This window comes from Martes martes, assembly GCF_963455335.1.
Source record: "Martes martes genome assembly, chromosome: 4".
NCBI classification, from domain to species: domain Eukaryota; kingdom Metazoa; phylum Chordata; class Mammalia; order Carnivora; family Mustelidae; genus Martes; species Martes martes.
This window is the reverse complement of record NC_137891.1, coordinates 163,567,806-163,584,786: the sequence shown is the minus strand read 5'-3', so window position 1 is coordinate 163,584,786 and position 16,981 is coordinate 163,567,806. Positions and strand designations below refer to the sequence as shown.

The following is a 16,981-nucleotide window of genomic DNA, read 5'->3' as shown; positions in this document are numbered from 1 at the left end:
TTACATTTGCACCTTCTCGTGTACAACATCGATCTCAGATGCACTCAAATGAGCCCCCGCCTTGAAGCCATGAGGAGGGGGAGCCTGCGGCAGGTCCCCAGAGAGGGGCAGGGAGGCAGGCGGGCGGTGTGGGGCAGGAGAGACCTGGGCAGAGGCGGGAAAACTGAGGGGCCAAGCCCGCCCCGGCTAGAGGACCAGAGGCTTGGAGGAGAGCAGGAGGAGACAGAGAAGTCCCCTTCTTTCCCACTCCATGGGGTTACGGTTATGAATTCGGGGGACAGAATGCCAGGTCCAACCACAATTTGTTGTGTGACCTGGGGGATTACAGTCACCTCTCTGTCTCAGGTTCCTCGACTACAGAATGGAATCCATAATAGTACCAAAATGCCACGAAGGAGGAATGAGATAAATTCTGTAAAATACTTAGGACGGTGCACGGTACATACCCGGGCCCTGGATAAATGGCAGATTTTTTGATCTTTTGTTGCCATCAACATCGCTAACAGAGTCTGGGGTTCAGAGAACACCCCGGACCCAAGCTGAGGTCTGGATTGGAGTAGATGATCTGTGGCTGACGGCCCCAATTTCCCGGCTGCCTGTTTCTGTTTCCGAAAACAGTGGATTAGAACTCGGCCACACCCACGTGTTTACTTATTGTCTTTGGTGGCTCTGGCCCAGGGACTGCAGTCCTGAATAGTTACAAAGAGACCATCTGGCCCACAAAGCTTCAATATTTACTCTCTGGCCTGTGACAGAAAAGATTTGCGGCCTCCTTTCTCGAAAATACCCTTTTGGGGGACCCAGAGTTTACCTACGTACGAAGTATTTCCTACCGCTCAGATTATGTAACCTGCCGCCTGGTGGGCAGGCCGGGTGAGGTCACCATCCCCATGTCACAGACAAGGAAGCGGCCCAAGGGCAGAGTACCCATTATCCAAGCTCGGATCCCGGGGTCCCACCTCTCTCCGAGGCTGGAGCTATGTCCTTTCTCTCCCTTCTCCACAAAGGTGGGAGGCCGCAGGCACCCAGGTGAACGTCCGAATGCCACGGGCTTTCTATGTCTGGGAGAACAAACCCACGCATCCTGGAGTCCTTAGGGACCACGGGAGCTGGGGGCCGATGGGACTGGGAAGGAGGCGCCAGAGCATGCCGGGGTTTTGAGGGTGGGGGAAGTCCTGAATATCGCAGTCCTTGCCTTCCCACCGTCCTTAGTCCTTGCCTAACCACACGCGGGTCAGGATCCCCTGTGGGTTCTGAAAAAGGTTTCAGGGCCTCTCCTTGGCCGAACGCCCATGACACTCATGCTTACACTCACAGTGTGACAGCCAAATTCATGGGATCATGGATCCCTGGAGGCCACAGTGACGCCTGTGGGGGTCTCCAAACACTTGGGCAGCTCCAAGGCAGCGTGGGAAGACTGAGGCAGAGAGGGGTGGGGCCCGGAAGGGGTCCGGGAGGTTGTTCAAAGGAGATGGACAGAATGTGATCTAATCTCTCCGAGCTTCGGGAAGGGGAAATGACCTGTCTCCTAGGTGTTAAAAAAGATGCATGAAGTGCTTAGCAAGCGCCTGGCCTCCACACCCGCGACTATGTGGCCTATACAGCTGTTTCTCCTTTGTTGCTTCCTTTCATGGAGCTCCCCTGGACCAGGGCTGGTGCTTGGCTGGGAGGAGGGCTGGTTCCTTGGCCCAGCAGAAATCCCGTCATAGAAAGCTAACCTCCTTCCCTGAATGCACTGATTTCGTCTCATGACAATCCTGCCTGGTGGGTGTCACTGTCGCTCCCATTTCATGGTCCTAGACACTGAGGCTCAAAGAAGGACTGAGCTATACACAAAATCCCGCATCATGGTGGTGCAGGGCAGAAGCCCGGGCGGCAGGAACAGAGCTGAAGAGCTTGGCTTCACCGTGCCCAAGTTCTGAGGGAGAGGCTTCTAGAGCCCAGGGGGCGGGAAATGGGGCTGGGGACAGAGATGGAAAGATCAGAGAAGGTGAAGACCTCTGTTTATGGTTTCACAGAGAGGCTCAGCTCCCTGTCGCGGCAGGCCGCCTTCCCCTACTCTGCACCCTCAGGCTCTCTCCGGCCCCCCAGGGAAATCACAGCAGGTGCCTTCAAACCTGCATTCAGAGCGAGAAGCCTTCCCCCTTGTCAGCTGTGGAGGAATGAAATGCCAGCAAGGCCACGGACTGTCGGTGGGTGGGCGGGTGGGCAGGGCAGGGCAAGGTAGGGCAGGGGGCCGCTGGCAGCTCCTCCCCGTGACATTTCCCGGCCTGCCTGCCCCTTCCAGCCACCGCTCAAGACTCGCTAAATGAAAGATGCTTCACACGCTCTGAACTCCGGCCTGGTATTTTCCAGCTCCTCTCGGAAATGCCAAGTCTTTAAAATGATTTACTGTCACGCAGTCAGATGGGGAGACGGGCAGCTTGGAAATGGTCTGAGGGAAGACGGTGTGCTGGGCTCAGGCGGGCGACTCGGGTCCCAGGCTCAGGCCGCTGTGGCACTGCGGGCAAGCCACGTGGCTGCTCTGGGCCTCCATCTCCACTGTCCTCAGATGCAGGCGACACGGAGATGTCCCTGAAGGGGCTCTTGTAAAGGAGCGTGAGTGTTGAGAGCCACTCGCCTGGCCAGCAGCCAGGAAACAGGAGGTACACCCGGGTGAGCTGGACAGCCCTGGGAGGGAGAAGGGAGCCCCTTCCTCTGGTGTATGCCATGACGAACCTGGTCCCCTCAGGGCTTCAGAACTGAGCCTCAAAAATTCCAAGAGGTGAGAGGCAAGCAGGGTGGGGGGCCCCCAAAACAATGTGGCCTGGGGACCCTCATTAGCTAGAAACCCACCTGGGAACGAGAAGTCACAGCGAGGCAGTCATGGTGACAGAGAACATAGCAGTCGCCCCTCTGTTGAATACTGGCTCTGTGCCAGCCTCTGGCCTAAGTGCTCCACACACACCCTAACTCACTTCCTCCTGCAACAACCCTAGGAAAGTCTCCAGAGTACAGAGGCAGACCTAAGGCACAGAGAGGTTCAGAGCTTGTCAAAGGTCACACAGCTAAAAAGTGGGTAAAAATTCAAAGGCATTTTTGTGTGGCTCATAAGGGACCCGGGGTTGTGGCTTGGGTCACCGACCCCCTCAGTACGGCCTCTGGCCCCTCTGCCGGAAGCCTGCCGAGGAAGGAGACACAGCGGGCTAGGAGTCAGGCCTCAGAGCTCCCGGAGAACAGGTGGGTGATCCCCCGGGGGTAACTAGGCCTGCTCAGGTCACTGGACAATCAGCCTTCTTCTGCAGTTTTGAGGGGCTGGGTGAGAAGGGACTGTCATATTCCCCTTATGCCAACACAGCTGACACCGGATGGAGCCCCTTCTGGGCATGAGGGGAGCCAGTGGCAAGGACTTCATGCCTCCCTCACCATGATGGTGAGAGGACGTTTGCTATGGGAGGAAATGGATGCTCAGGGATGTCTAGGAACATGTGTGAAGACACACAGCCGGGAGAGGCAGAGATGAGCTCCACGGGCATGTGCGTCTGACTCTACAGCCCGTGTCCCATCCCCATTCCTTTAGGTGCCATTCCCAAGCAGGGATGGGGACCCCGGCACTTGCGGGAAAGCCACCCTGTCTCCTGCATGTAAGATTCTCTTCGCTATACACCCTCCTAGAGCTGCCTTCCTTTGCACATGGGGTTACGTCCCCGAACTCGAGGACTCGATTCACATCTGCTCCCTCCTGGGGCTGTGAGCTCGGTGAAGGCAAGGGATCGTCTGTCTTGGCCCCACTGGATCCCCGGGCCTGGTGCCCAGCAGGCCCACAACAGCCAGCTGCCGAATAACGGAATGAGCGCTCAAGGCAGCCTGACTCACGGGTCCGGTGTGACTGCCACGGAGCCACCATCATACACCCCTTTCCAAGGGCTTCTCTCCACGGCACCTGGGGTCACCTGGACATGGTCACTCCTCTGACCCGGGCTAACCCTGCCCCGATCTCCTCTCTGAGCCTTCTTCATCCACCATTTACTGGGATTTGACTCAGCCCACGTCCTGGCGAGATGTTCTGTGGACAGTTTGTACACTGTCTTCTCAACAATACCGAGGCCAGTACTCTTTATGCCCATTTTACAGTCAAGGAAACTGAGAATCAAAAGATTGATCCTCTCACCCAAAGTCACATAGCTTATTGCGATACCGCCAGACTGCTTGGTCCTGGCCTTAGCTTCCCCACCTGTAAAATGGGAACGATGAACTGCCATCTGCAGCTTACAAGGACAAGAATGATGGAGAGTCCTTCGGAATTATTGGCTCTGACTGTGCATGTCAATGGTTATCTCACAGCAGGACAGATTTCTGCTCTCTGGTCCCTCTGAATCAGCCCTAAGGATGGGACTTCTCCACAGCTGCCTCGGAGCCAGCAGAACTGGGGCCCGGGGGACCCATGATGTGAAGAGGGGTTTGGAGGGCTGATTATCTGGCCAGCCTCCTCTGCCCACCACTGCCCTGAGCCCTGCCCCGCTTTCCACACAGGGGTCTCGTCTTAGCTTCCTGGCATGCTTTGTACCCCATTTTGCAGATGAGGCAACCAAGGCTCAGCAAGGTTCTCCAGCTTGTCCAAGGTCATACCAGGGGCAAGCCGGGGCAGGGTCACACTGGAAAGCCCACGCAGGTTCTGCTGACAACACAGACCGCCCATGGCGACCCTCCAAGGCACCAGGGCCATAGCCTCTCACCTGCCCTGTGAGATTGGTCCTGTCCAGCCATTTCCACCCAAGGAAACAGAGGCTCAGAGATGTGAACCAATGTGCCCAGGTTCGTGTGGACTGGAACTCGATTCTGCCTGCCTCCCACACCTGCGCCTTGGCTTTGCAGCAACGAAGACCCCCAGCAAGGAGGCCCGGGCGGGGGCAGCGGGGCAGAACTCACCTCCTTGATGAAGTTCATGAAGCGGCCGCCAAAGCGCCAGGCCTTGTGCCGATGGCACTGCAGGGAGTTCACGGTCATCTGCGGGGCCCGCTGGTAGCACACGGACACGATGTGGACGGCGTCGTACAGTAAGGCCGCGTCAGTCTGGAGGGCAGGGTGCAAGGCTTGCCTGAGAGCAGCTCCCCAGCCACGAGGGAACTGCTCTGATTCCTCTCCCCTCCCCAACCAGGCACATGGGGTCCTGACGAGGGAAAGGCCCAGAGTGACCCCGTCCGTGCCCCCAGCGAAGGCCAGGCTTGGGCGTCCTTGCTGTCCAGCCGATACCCAACTCCTACCCTGTCTGCAGCTCAGACCTTCTTCTTCCAGGCCCTTCTCCCTCATCTCATCGCTCCTGCTGCTCCCAGGCCCTACCCACACCTTCTCCTTCCCTGCCTCCTAGGCTCCAGCTGGTTACAGCTCAGACCCTCTGTGGCCAGGACCCACAGGTCTTTATCCTTGCACTCTGTAATACCCTTTATAAGCATCCCCTCTATTGCCCTTGAGGGGGACTGAGTCTGATTCCTTGTGTTTCCAGGGTCCCGCTTGAGGTCTGGTTGATACAGGACAGGTCTTAGGAAGGGAAATGGTGGCAGGGAAGACAGAGGTAGGGAAGAGAGGACTGAAGAGGGAACGGAGTGGGGGTTGCAGAGGAAGGGGCGCCCGCGGAGGTGGCCCGCCTGGCTGGGATACCATCATCACGCCGTCCAGCAGGCCAGACTCTGCCCGGGGAGCCGCCTGCAGCCGTTCCATGGACCACTTCTCCACAATGGCTGAGACGTGCGGGTTGTCCACATTGAGGATCCGGAACCCCGTCAGGTTCACCCCTGAGTAGCGGTAGGGCTCCAGGTCTAACGCATACAGATCCTTGATGGAAAGAGGTTCAAGTTAATAAAGGTGTGGCCTGCCGTACGCTCCAGCCACCCCTCAGCCTGGCCACCACTGCCTGCCCCTGACTCCCTTCTCTGAGTGCCGGGAGCCCAAGGCTGCAACTCCCTGCAGAGCCCTTCCCGGCTCGAGGTGAGGCTCAGCATCGGTGGAGAGCCCACAGGAGGGCTGGACAGGGAATCAACTAGAATGTCCTCGGACCGGTGATTGACCTCACCCCTGGGCAGGTGGCTCTGCTGGATTCTTTGTCTGCAAAATGGGCCTCATGCCTCCTTGATAGGACCCAGGACAACAGTTCACATAAAAGGCCCGGCCCAGAACATCAGAGGAGTTTGATAATGGTCATAAAGGTCATGTCCAATGACAGGTACACCCACTTTGGGAGGGCCAAGAGCACTGGGCCTGGGCATCTCCCAAGACCCAGAGGAGAGCTGTTGTAACCCCCACGAAAGACTATTTAAAAAAAAAAATTCCTTTTTCTAGCTTTTGCACAGGGAGGGAAATCATCAACCAAATGAATAGGCTGAAAGGGAGAAGTACTTGAGAAGACGCTCACTGTCACTCGTCACCAGGGAAATGCCCATTTCCAAAACCCCAAGAAGCGATCACCTCCTACCTGCCAGAATGACTAAAATCAAAATACATCACAAGTGTTGGTAGGGATGTGGAGAAGAAAGAACCCTCATGTGCTGGTTGGGGGAACGCAAACCCATGCAGCTACTCTGGAAGGCGGTATGGAATCTCCTCAAAGAATTATTAAAACTAAAACTTTCCTATGATCTCACAATTCCACCTCTGGCTATTTATCTGAAGAAAGCAGAAAAACTAATTTGAAAACATAGGTGCGCTCCTATGTTCACTACGGCACCGCTTACGAGAGCCAAGATATGGAAGTGTCCATCCACGGATAACGGATAAAGACAATGTGGTGTATATATACAGAGGAATATAACTCAGCCATAAGGAGGAACGACGTCCTGCCACTTGTACACCATGGCTAGACCTCGAGGACATTATGCTGAGTGAAGTCAGACAGAGAAGGACAAATACTGTATGATTTCACTTACATATATGGAATCTAAAAAACAAAACAAGCTCATAGATACAGAGAACAAACTGGTGGATGCCAGAAGGGAGAGGGGTGGGGGAATGGGTCAAATAAGTCAAGGCGATGAAGAGGTACAAAGTTCCAGTTATCGAGTAAGTAAGTCATGGGGATGTCATGGGCATAGAGAATGCCGTCAACAATAGGGTGATCACTTTGTATGGTGACAGATGATAACCAAAGCTTTTGTGGGGATCATTTTGTAATATATAGAAATACTGATTGGCTGTCTGGCACTCCTGAAATGAACATAACATTGTAGGTCAAATATAATTCAATTTAAAAAAAATAGTCTTTCTGCTTGGGACTCAAGGAATGCCGCTGGCTTCTTCTCTCCCCTCACCTCTGACATCACCAGCCAGGTCTCATCACCTGCTGTGTCCTGGGAGCAGTGGACTAACAGTCAGGCTTTCTATCCATAGTCAGGTGGCATCCAGTCTGGTGTAAGGAGTAGACCCCAGCCTAGGGGCCAGGAAGCCTGGCCTTAACGCACCTCACAGCTCCAGCTCTGGGGCAAGGGGAGCCTAGAGGCAAGGAGGCAGCGAGGGATTGAGGGGAGGTGTGTGTGTGTGTGGAGGGAGAAGCCAGGTCCTAAGCTAGGAGAAGTGGCTGTGGTGAGGAGGTAGGGGGAGCAGAGCAGAGCTCCCTCCTATTAAGAAAATCCCCCCCAACTTATAAAAAAGGCAGAAGGAGAGCAGCATCTCCGTTCTATGCAGTATGGGAGCGTCCCTTACCAGGCCAGCCCTGCACCCTGTGATCCTCTGGGAGAAGGGGCCCAGGTCTGACTTCACAGGCAGCTGCTGCTTGAAGATCCAGACTCTGGGTTAACTTGGAGATCGTGGCTCATTGAAAAGATAAACCCCACCATGGTGGCTTTATTACCCTTGCAGGACATTAATCTGTAACCAACTGAGCCGGCTTATTCGGTATTTTTCCCTCCCAATAAAAACTCAATCCCTCCCAAGCTCTCTGAGCCTGCCTTACCAACCTACTGGCTCCCTTGTTAACGAGCTGGATACACCTTTGACACATGTTCCTCCTATATTTGCATGAGCCATTTTTTACTTTTTGAGAAAACATACTATTATGACGATCTAGATTGGTCCCTTCCTACTAGTGGCTTAGAAACTGAGTCCTAAGGTCCTAAGGTCCTCCTGGTCAACTCTCTATTCTTTTCTATCCTCATCAAGCTGCCTTCTGTCCTGGCCCCTGGTCCATCCTCTTTCCTGGGCCCCTCAACTCCTATGCAGCATCCTGTGCTGGGAGAGAGGCAGGATACCCGGGGGGCTGTACTGTTCTCTGCATGCCTGCAGCCGTCAGGGCCATCACAGTCCAGACTTCGGTGAACTCGACGGTGGCTCGAGGGACGTTGAGCCCGTGGGGCAGCTCTTCCACATGGTGCTGGCATCCTTTGGTCTCTCAGATATTCCCAGCTGATGCTAAATTCCTCCTGTTCCAGCTGCACGCCCAAAATGGGCTCCTCCTGGAATGCACAGTGTTGGTTTCCTCTTGGAAGGTTTAGGGAACAGGGTGTCGGGGAGGGATCTGGAGCAGACTCGAGCTCCAGGCAAGAAAATTTCATCCTAGCCTTGCTCAGACAACTAGGGCGCTGATTCTAGGCCAGGACGTGGGGTGGGCCTGGACTTGAAGGTGGGATCTTCAGCAGATGGGGGATTTCTTACTGAGTGGGCCCAAGGTTGCCTGCCCCAGTCTCAGTGGGGAGGGGAGGGTGGGCATCGCGCTCAGTCCTGCACGTGGAGGACACCATCCCATCCCAATACCCCTGCGAAGTAGCTGTTTAACAGTATGCTCCTTCTACAGATGAGGAAGCAGGTTCAGGGGCATGAGGTGAGCTGCCTGAGCTCAAAAAGCTCATAAAAGGCAGAGCAGAATTTGCATTCAGGTCTGTTTCAGTGGGTGGGGGAGCTGGCCTTTGGGAGCTGACTGTCACACTTCTTTCTGCCTCTGCCTCCAGGCACCTCTCCTTGGTTGCTTGGTACCAGCCTTGGTGGGAGTGTTTACACCACGGAAATTAGAAGCGCTCCAGATCCAGAGTTTCCCTCCCACACACTTGGACAGCGGGTAGCACACTGCCGTCTGTCTTATTCAAACACTCCTGTGCTTTATGCCCCAGTGATCGCCAAACATGCAACATGCACCTGATCAGTCTTTGGAGCTGTTCTGGGGATATAAGCCACAGAGAGTCTGGGGTGCGGCCTGGCAACTCTGTGATTTGGGAAACCCCTCATCTAAGTCATGACTCCTGACAGGCGGAGCTGGGGACAGGTGCGGAATCAGAGAGGAGTGGAGGGGTGCGGGGAGGGCATGCCCAGAAGGAGGCCTCACACCCCGCAGTGCCTTCCCGAGCTCAGCGCACGGAGACAGCCTGGGTAAAGCCAGGGAGCACAGACTGCAAGGCCAAGCCATCTGGGTCCCAGCTGCATCTACCTTCCTTACCTCCGTGGGTTCAGCTGCCAAAATGCAGGCGATAATAACAGGACCTAGCAGGTGGGGTTGTCATGAGGAAGAAGTGGGTTCATGGGTGTGCGCAGAGCATGTGTGCCGCATGGAAGACGTTAGGCGAGTGTTTGACTGATGCTTCTCTTCTGCTTTCTCTGGCTGTGGGTCCTCTGGGTGACGGGCATGGGATATGGCCCCAGGGACATGCCCAGATGTCGGAGGAGAGGAGCAGACAGGAGCTGGGCCGACTTGGCCATAGGAGCAATCTCGACGGGCTAATAGCTATGAGCACCTGTGAACCCCAGAACAGCAGGCAGCGTTCTAAGTGCCTTTTGTAAATGAACTCGCTGAATTCTCATTTCCACCTTATCCAAGGAGGGTATTACCATCACCCCATTTGGGAGGAAAGAAATGAGTCACAGAGAGGTTAGGTTTCATGGCTAACCCGGGGAGCAGTGGAGTCCAACCCGGGCAGCCCAGCTCCTGAGCCCTACCTCTGTCCCATGACCAGCCTGCCATCCACACAGCTTTCAGAACGGTCTCTGGGATCCAACCCCCTCACTCCCATGTTTATGGATCCTTACTGCCTTCTCAGAATGCAAGTTCCTTAGATTAGTTCACAAGGCTCTCCACCCTTCTCCAGCCTCACTTTTCTTCCCATACTCTCCCATGTTTGTTTCGGGAACCAAAGCACTTTCGTTCCCCTCCCTTCCTCCCTGACTGCTGCCCATGCCCCCATCATGCAGCTTCTGTCACCATGCCAGCATTTGTGCATGTTCTGGCCTCTGGCTGGACCATCCGTCTTCTCAACCCTCTTGGGTGGGCTATTCTCTGAGATTCAATTCAAGTGGCACCTCTTCCAAGAAGCCTCCCCTGACTTCTCCTTTACACATGCACCATAGGAGGGGGTCAGGGGTCTTTTGCTCTTATTCTGGGAGTTCTTGGCTTTCACTCCACTGATGACAACTATTAGTGTCTGTGTCTGTCTCCCCCATGAACCCTGAGCCAAATACCCCTGTCACCCAAAGTGGAAAGAAAGGTCAGCCAGCCAAGTAGCTCTCTGGGGCGCCTAAACAGCAGTGGGAGGGTCTGGGATCGGGGACTAGTGTTTCACATCCTCCTCTCAGGGGGAGTTCTCAGTGAAGCCGGAGGCTAGGAAGGGTTTGGTAAACTGCCTGGGGTGGGGGAAGGTGAGACCCTTAAGGGGCCTGCTTTAGTATCAAGAGATCTTCCCCCAAATCGCCTTTGAAGGCAGGTAAGGGGAGGTGAAGCCATTTTGTTCTGCAGAATGGAGAATGTGAGTCTGGGGCCAGAGCTAACTTGTGGGGCCGTGGAAGAGAAGTTGACCTCTGCCCCCAGGGGCGCCCTCCTCACTCCCCCCCTGCACAGGACCCAGCCTCCCTTCCAAAGCAGGGCTGACCTATAGCTAAGGCCCGAAGAGTGCCAAAGCATCAGCCTGCCCAGGGTGTCCTTGACTCTGTTCGCCCTCCTCTAGGACCAGAGGCCAACCGGACTCCGTGGGAAGCGCGGCAGCTCTGGCCCTGGTAGGGGGGCTTTGGGGGCTGGTGACAGCAGCCCTTCCCATCTCCAGATGTAGCACGTGGTCTGCTGACACTCACTCGGTGTCCGCAGCTATTCGAGCCCGGGGAGGGGGGCGGGACGGGGCGTCATGGCTGGGATCGCTTCCCTCCCTGTCACCCCGAGCCTGGGGCACAAAGTGTCCCCACTCCCATGATGTGAGGGCAGCGATGACGGGGAGCTGCTAAAGAGGCCTCTTTGTCCAGCTCCGAGTCTGTGTCCACACTGCCCTGAGACCCCAAGCGCTGTACACAGTGAACCGTGGGCAACCTTGCTGCTTGGCAAAAAGTTGCTGTTCTCGATGCCAAATGTTGACACACTGAATTCAGTATCGACGAGGGACCTTTTAGAAACATTCAGCATAACATAATAGACTAATTCATTAGCACCCCATGGGTCTGACTGGGTAGAAGCTGAAGCTCGGAAAACATTGCCTTAAGGAATGACAGATGAAAATATCTTTCCCATGATATAACTGTTATTGCCGGGAAGTGGCATTAATTGTGATTGCTTATCTATTAATTTATTATAATTCTTTTTTCACCTCCAGGCTTTTACCTACACATGACATGTACCAGGGGCTCAGCTGGGGCTGATTAACGCGGGGTTATCTGGGAAAGGCTCGAAGCTGGCTGGAGCAGATAATGGCCGCTGGGGTAATTAAAATGTCTTCTGCGTGAAAGAAGCAAGTTTGGAGAATTTTTTAGAGGCGAGGCGCTGGTGATGTGGGTTTCCTAAAGGGAAGGAGATAAATGCCAAATGCCACCGCCCTCCTGAAATACAGCCTCGACGGACCAATGGGCGCAAGGAGGCAGCATCACGAGGTAGGCTGGGAAGCCAACGGAGGCTGGAAAGAGGATCGTGGAGTGGAAGCCGAGGCTGAAGTGGGATGAGGGCCGGAGCAGAGGGCCCAAGGGACACAGCTGTCGCCCTGGCAGGTGGGCGGGGAGGGGAAGCTGGGGGAGAGGCTGGTGGACCCCTTCTCCACCGACACACGCAGACAGCAGAGCTGAGCGTGGTGTGCAGGTTGTCCCTCCCTGGGAAGATCCACTCTCCCTGACCCTCAGAGAGGCACAGGGAGGATGGGCCGGGGGCCAGGACAGCCACGCATGAGACCGGCAGTCGGCACCAAGGCCTCTACCCCTGATCTGCTACGAGACTGGACAGCTCCCTCAACCTCTCTGGTCCCTCGTTGGCCCCTCCATCAAAGAGGAGCAAAAACCCTGCCCTGGGAAGAGGAAAAGCTGCGATGTGAGAAAGGGCTTGGGAACCTGTGAAGTGTGGGCCCTGCTGAGATCTGTGGAGGCTCCATTCCCCCCTCCACTGGTGTCAGTCACCACGTCTGGCCCATCGCTGCTGGGTGGCCAGAGGAGGCCAGCCCCCGCCTCGTGCGGGCTTTCAGCATGACGGCTCCCAGCGGAGGCCCTCGGAGCTGGACAGCTCCCAGCTGGTAAAAGCCCTCCCTCTGCCCCTTTCTTGCTGGGTGACCTCTTGAGCCTCGGTTTCTACTTTGCTATAAAGTTGGGAGATCATACCTCCCTTGGAGAGGCGTTCTGGATTTGTGGATGAGATGGTGTAAGCTGAATACAGAGAAGACCTACGCGGGAACTACTTCACCCACTGAACTCTTACCTCCTACTCTACTCAAATAAATACCAGGCACTTGACACAGCGGTAGCGCTGTTACTGTACCCATTGTGTAGATGAGAAAAGGAGGCCCAGAGAGGTGAAGTAGCTTGCCCAGGGAAGTGGAAGGATCTTGACTCTAACTCATGCAGGCTGGCCTCAGAGTCCATGGTCTTAACTGTTGCCATGACAAGATTGTTGATAACTTCATGGATTACTTTCTATGTTGTATGGTAGTCATTTGCTCATTCAAGCATTCATGAGCGCCTACTGCATACCAGGCACTCTTTGGGTGCTGGAGATGGATAGGTGAACCAGGCACAGTCCTTGATCTCTATATGCATGAAGGAAGCCTGCCAGCTGGTGAGCGTTGTGTGGGTCCATCTCCACACACTCTCTCCCGCCCAAGTGCCCAGCTCAGTATCTGAGGCCTTGAGAGGATCTGTACGTGCCTGCTACAAGTGAGTAAATGGATGCCTGAATTAAGGAAATGAAAAAGTAAGAGAAATGGATGCTGTCTAGGGCTGGAGGAGGCCCTGCGGCATTAGGAGCCTGCCCTGAGCCTCCCTCCAAGACCTCTAACCTTGACCCCAGGAAGGCAATGGCATTAATGAGAGCAACATGGGGGCGCCTGGGTGGCTCAGTGGGTTAAACCTCTGCCTTCGGCTCAGGTCATGGTCTCGGGGTCCTGGGATCGAATCCTGCATCGGGCTCTCTGCTTGGCAGGGAGCCTGCTTCCTCCTCCTCTCTCTCTCTGCCAGCCTCTCTGCCTGCTTGTGATCTCTGTCTGTCAAATAAATAAATAAAATATTTTTAAAAAATGAAAGCAACATGGGAAGAGCCTTCTCTAGAGCCTTGCCTGAAGGTCAAGCCAGGCCATAGGGCTAAGGGCCTAGAAATTGGTCTTAGTACCCTAGAAGCCCAGGATGGCATGGACAGGGCTGCCATGCCTGGGGACAGGGCCTTGGGCCCCTGGAATGTGCCCCTCTGCACCTTCCCAGCCTTGCTCCTCTACCCGCTCCTAGCTCCAAAAAGAGGTAGAATATGGGAGGTCTGGGGACCTTATCCTCCAGCCTCTAATGACTTTCCAAGATATAGCACGACATGGAAAAGTCAACTTGGGTGGGCAGAAATCCAGAAAGAACTCAGGGAAGAAGGTGCTGATCTTAGTCACCAGCTTCCAGAATCCCTTTCTCCCAACATGACTCTGGGCAGACATCCAGAGCTGAGCCCTGGATCAAGAGCATGTGCAGGCGGGTCCTGAGCTCCGCCATGGGCACAGGGAACAATGGGCGGGGAAGAAGCCATGGTGTGCTGGTAAACACTCAGTAACCAGCTCTCAGAGGAGGGGAGGTTGCAAACCCTTCTTCATAATATCCAGCAACTTCGGTGGTATGAATATTCCTTCCACCACAGCCAACTCCAAGCTACCTCCATGCTGTCACTGACTGTGGATTTGGGAGCAGATGACTACAACGGGTTCTAGAAATCAGTCAGCTCTCCAGTGAAGCTCTAACCTGTCACTCGGCCTTTGCTTATGCTGTTCCCTCTGCACGGCAAACTCTTCCTCTCTCTCCTTAGTGAACTCCTACTGATCCTTCAAGGCCCCAGTTAAGCGTCTATCTTCCTGCCTCAACTTTCCCATCTTCTGCCAGCCCCTCTGCACCCGGTGTCTCCTTCCACAGTGCGCCGCAGCCGTGTCCAGGCATGTCATGGCACATGCCTGCCAAAGGAGATAGACGCGGAAGTGGGGACAGCACAGGATGGGAGGTCCTCGGGGGCGGGGCCTCCACGCAGTCGTCCTGAGACCCTCGCCGATGCCCAGGCACTGGGGAAGGAGGGTTCCTGGGTGCCAGACGGATGAGCGAACGCAGAAGCCTGCCAGGCTGTTGGTGACGCCGCCACGTGCCCCAGAACCGGGCTGGGTGGAAAAGTCCTCCCAGGGCCCCAGCGAGGTGCTAGGACACCTAATCCAAGGCAGGGTGGCTGGGTGTGGGCGCCCCTTTGCCACAGGGATCTCTTTATTCTGCTGATTTCAGGCCACAACTAATTATCCTAATGGGTTTAAATGGCCCTCAATGTTCTCCGAGTTTGGACAGGACCCATCTGGAGCCTGCAGGTGGGCTGGCCCAGCTGAGAGTGAGTGGGCAGACTTCAGCACAGATGCTGCAGGAATCCAAAGTAGCATTTCCTGTTGTTGCATGAGGACTGAGACATCCTCGGGGAAGCGTGTGGGAGCCGAGGGTCTTCCTAATAAGAGCAGCTAATACTTTTACCGCCTTCACACGAATCAGGGACTGCCCTCAGCATTTTATTTTCGGAGCTCAACATTCTAGGAAGTAGAAGCCATTATCGCACCCATTTTGCAGACGAAGAGGCTGAGGCCAGGAAGTTAATGACTGGCTAGTCCTCAGAAGAGGTTGTGTTGACACAGGCAGGTCTAGACTCCCTGTCCTGAGTCACAGCTCTGGGGCCACGGAGATGTCTCTGGGCCCTTGCCTGGGGCTATACCTAGAGCCTTTGGAAGCAAGGCCAGCCTGAGTCTCCTCTCACTGTTGCAATCGTCCCCACCAGGCTGATCTTGTTCAGAGGGGGTCCCACCCCAGCCCGTGTCGGGACCCAGGGGTACGTTACCAGAGTGGTGAAGATGAAGTGGTAGTACTCGGTCATCATGCCCATGGCCATGGCCTGCGGGAGAGCAGAGTGTCAGCGGCGTGCAGGGAGTACCCGGAAGCCCCCTCCCCATCTGCACCCCGGCAGTGAGGACCAGACTGGGGGGGGGGCTTGGGGGAGGTGGGCCACTCGGAGTGGGATGTCCTCTGAGACCACCTCCCCGAAGTGATGACTGGCTGGCAGACAGCGGGGGTGCGGAGGGGGGTGGTGTTTCCCTGGAGTGTGCTGCCAAGTCCTCGGGACACATTCAAATACAGAATCTCAGGGCTCCTGGGTGACTCAGTCAGTTAGGCATCTGCCTTGGGCTCAGATCAGGATCCCGGGGTCCTGGGATTAAGTCCCCGCGTCAGGCTCCCCACTCAGCAGAGTCGGCTTGTCCCTCTCCCTTTGCCCCTCTCTCTGCTTGTGCTCACTCTCTCTCTTTCTCAAATAAATACACAAAATCTTTTTAAAAAAATGCAGAATCTTGGGCTGTACTCTGCATGCAAAGATTCTAAATTCTGCAGGGCTGGGCTGGGCCCAGTCGTCTGGCTCTTCCATAAGCATCTCTGTGCTTGCTACACTTAGAGAAATGCAGTTGGAATTAGCCCCAGACTGTCTTCTCAAGGGCTCTGGCTCCACCCAGCTGCACTCACTGTCCTGGCTCGAGAGGGAGGTGTGCGGAAGCCTGCCCCTGCCCCCGCCCTGGCCCCGGCCCAGCCAGGACCCAGGAGGAGAGGCTGTGCTAGGGCTGATCCTCCCTGGAGGGAGGAGACAGCACAGCCTGGCTTCTCTGTTTCAGGTGACCACCGGCAGGTCGCTCCGTTGCCATGGAATTATTACCAGGTGTCATTACAAAGCCTGCATTACCTACATTTACGTGTTTTATTAGGAACCTATAATCTATATTACTAATGACCATAATGCACTTTCTACAGAGTTCTTCAGAATGCCAGGCCCCCTAAGTGCTCTGGAAGAAAATGCTCCCAGGGTCAGGTACCTGTGGAAAGTGCCACTCCTTCTCTTGCCCTCTGGGAGACTTACAGCCCATGTCAGCAAGTTCGAGGCTTAAACCAGGCCTCAGCCAGCAGCCATGGTTACCTCTGCAGAGCTCAGGGTTTAGAGGGGCACACTGTCTCCAGGTTTATTCTGAATGTTTTCAAGTCAGACAGACATGGGAGTAAATTCTCACTCTCTGGCTGGATGACCTGAGCTCCTTCCTTTCCCCAGGAACCTCAGGTTCCTCACCTGTAAACTGGGCATGATAACTGTTGCCACCTGCCAGGGGGGTGCTGACTGAGGGGCTCCGGACACCTGGCACATGGTCCCTTCTCAGCGTGACCAGCCAGGGTTGTGGTGGTCTCTGCTACATGTGCCAGGAAGAGAAGGGAAGCACTAGGCATGGGCCGTCGCCCAGGGAGGAGGGGTGAGGGTTCTCTGGGGAGCGTCAGTCTCCTCCACAGTGACCCCACAGAGGCCCACACCCAGTGCCGACACTGGGCTACACACTTTCCCTGCCTCATCTCAGAATCCTCCGTCCTGGTCTGAGGCAGAGATCACTGGCTCTGTCTACAGAGGAGGGGAGGACACTGGGGCTCCTTGCTCTCAGGCGCACAACACCCCAGGGCAGAAGTGAGATTCAAACCCTTAAGTGAGTTATGCTCCTGCCTCGGGGTGAGGGGGCCTGGGGGAAGACAATGGCTGCTGGGCCGCCTGGGCACCCCCTGT

At 55.4% G+C, this 16,981-nt stretch overlaps 1 protein-coding gene across 1 annotated transcript in view; it reads right to left on the bottom strand.

The window, feature by feature from the left end:
* The window catches only part of GRIK3 (glutamate ionotropic receptor kainate type subunit 3), a gene marked incomplete at both ends in the record, with an annotated part of 218,675 nt that overhangs the window by 51,423 nt on the left and 150,271 nt on the right, over window positions 1-16,981 (bottom strand). The window contains 3 exons of the mRNA XM_080802689.1: window positions 4,909-5,052; window positions 5,638-5,811; window positions 15,236-15,289. Coding sequence (XP_080658815.1) covers window positions 4,909-5,052; window positions 5,638-5,811; window positions 15,236-15,289 — 372 coding nt within the window. The remainder of the gene's footprint in view (window positions 1-4,908; window positions 5,053-5,637; window positions 5,812-15,235; window positions 15,290-16,981) is intronic.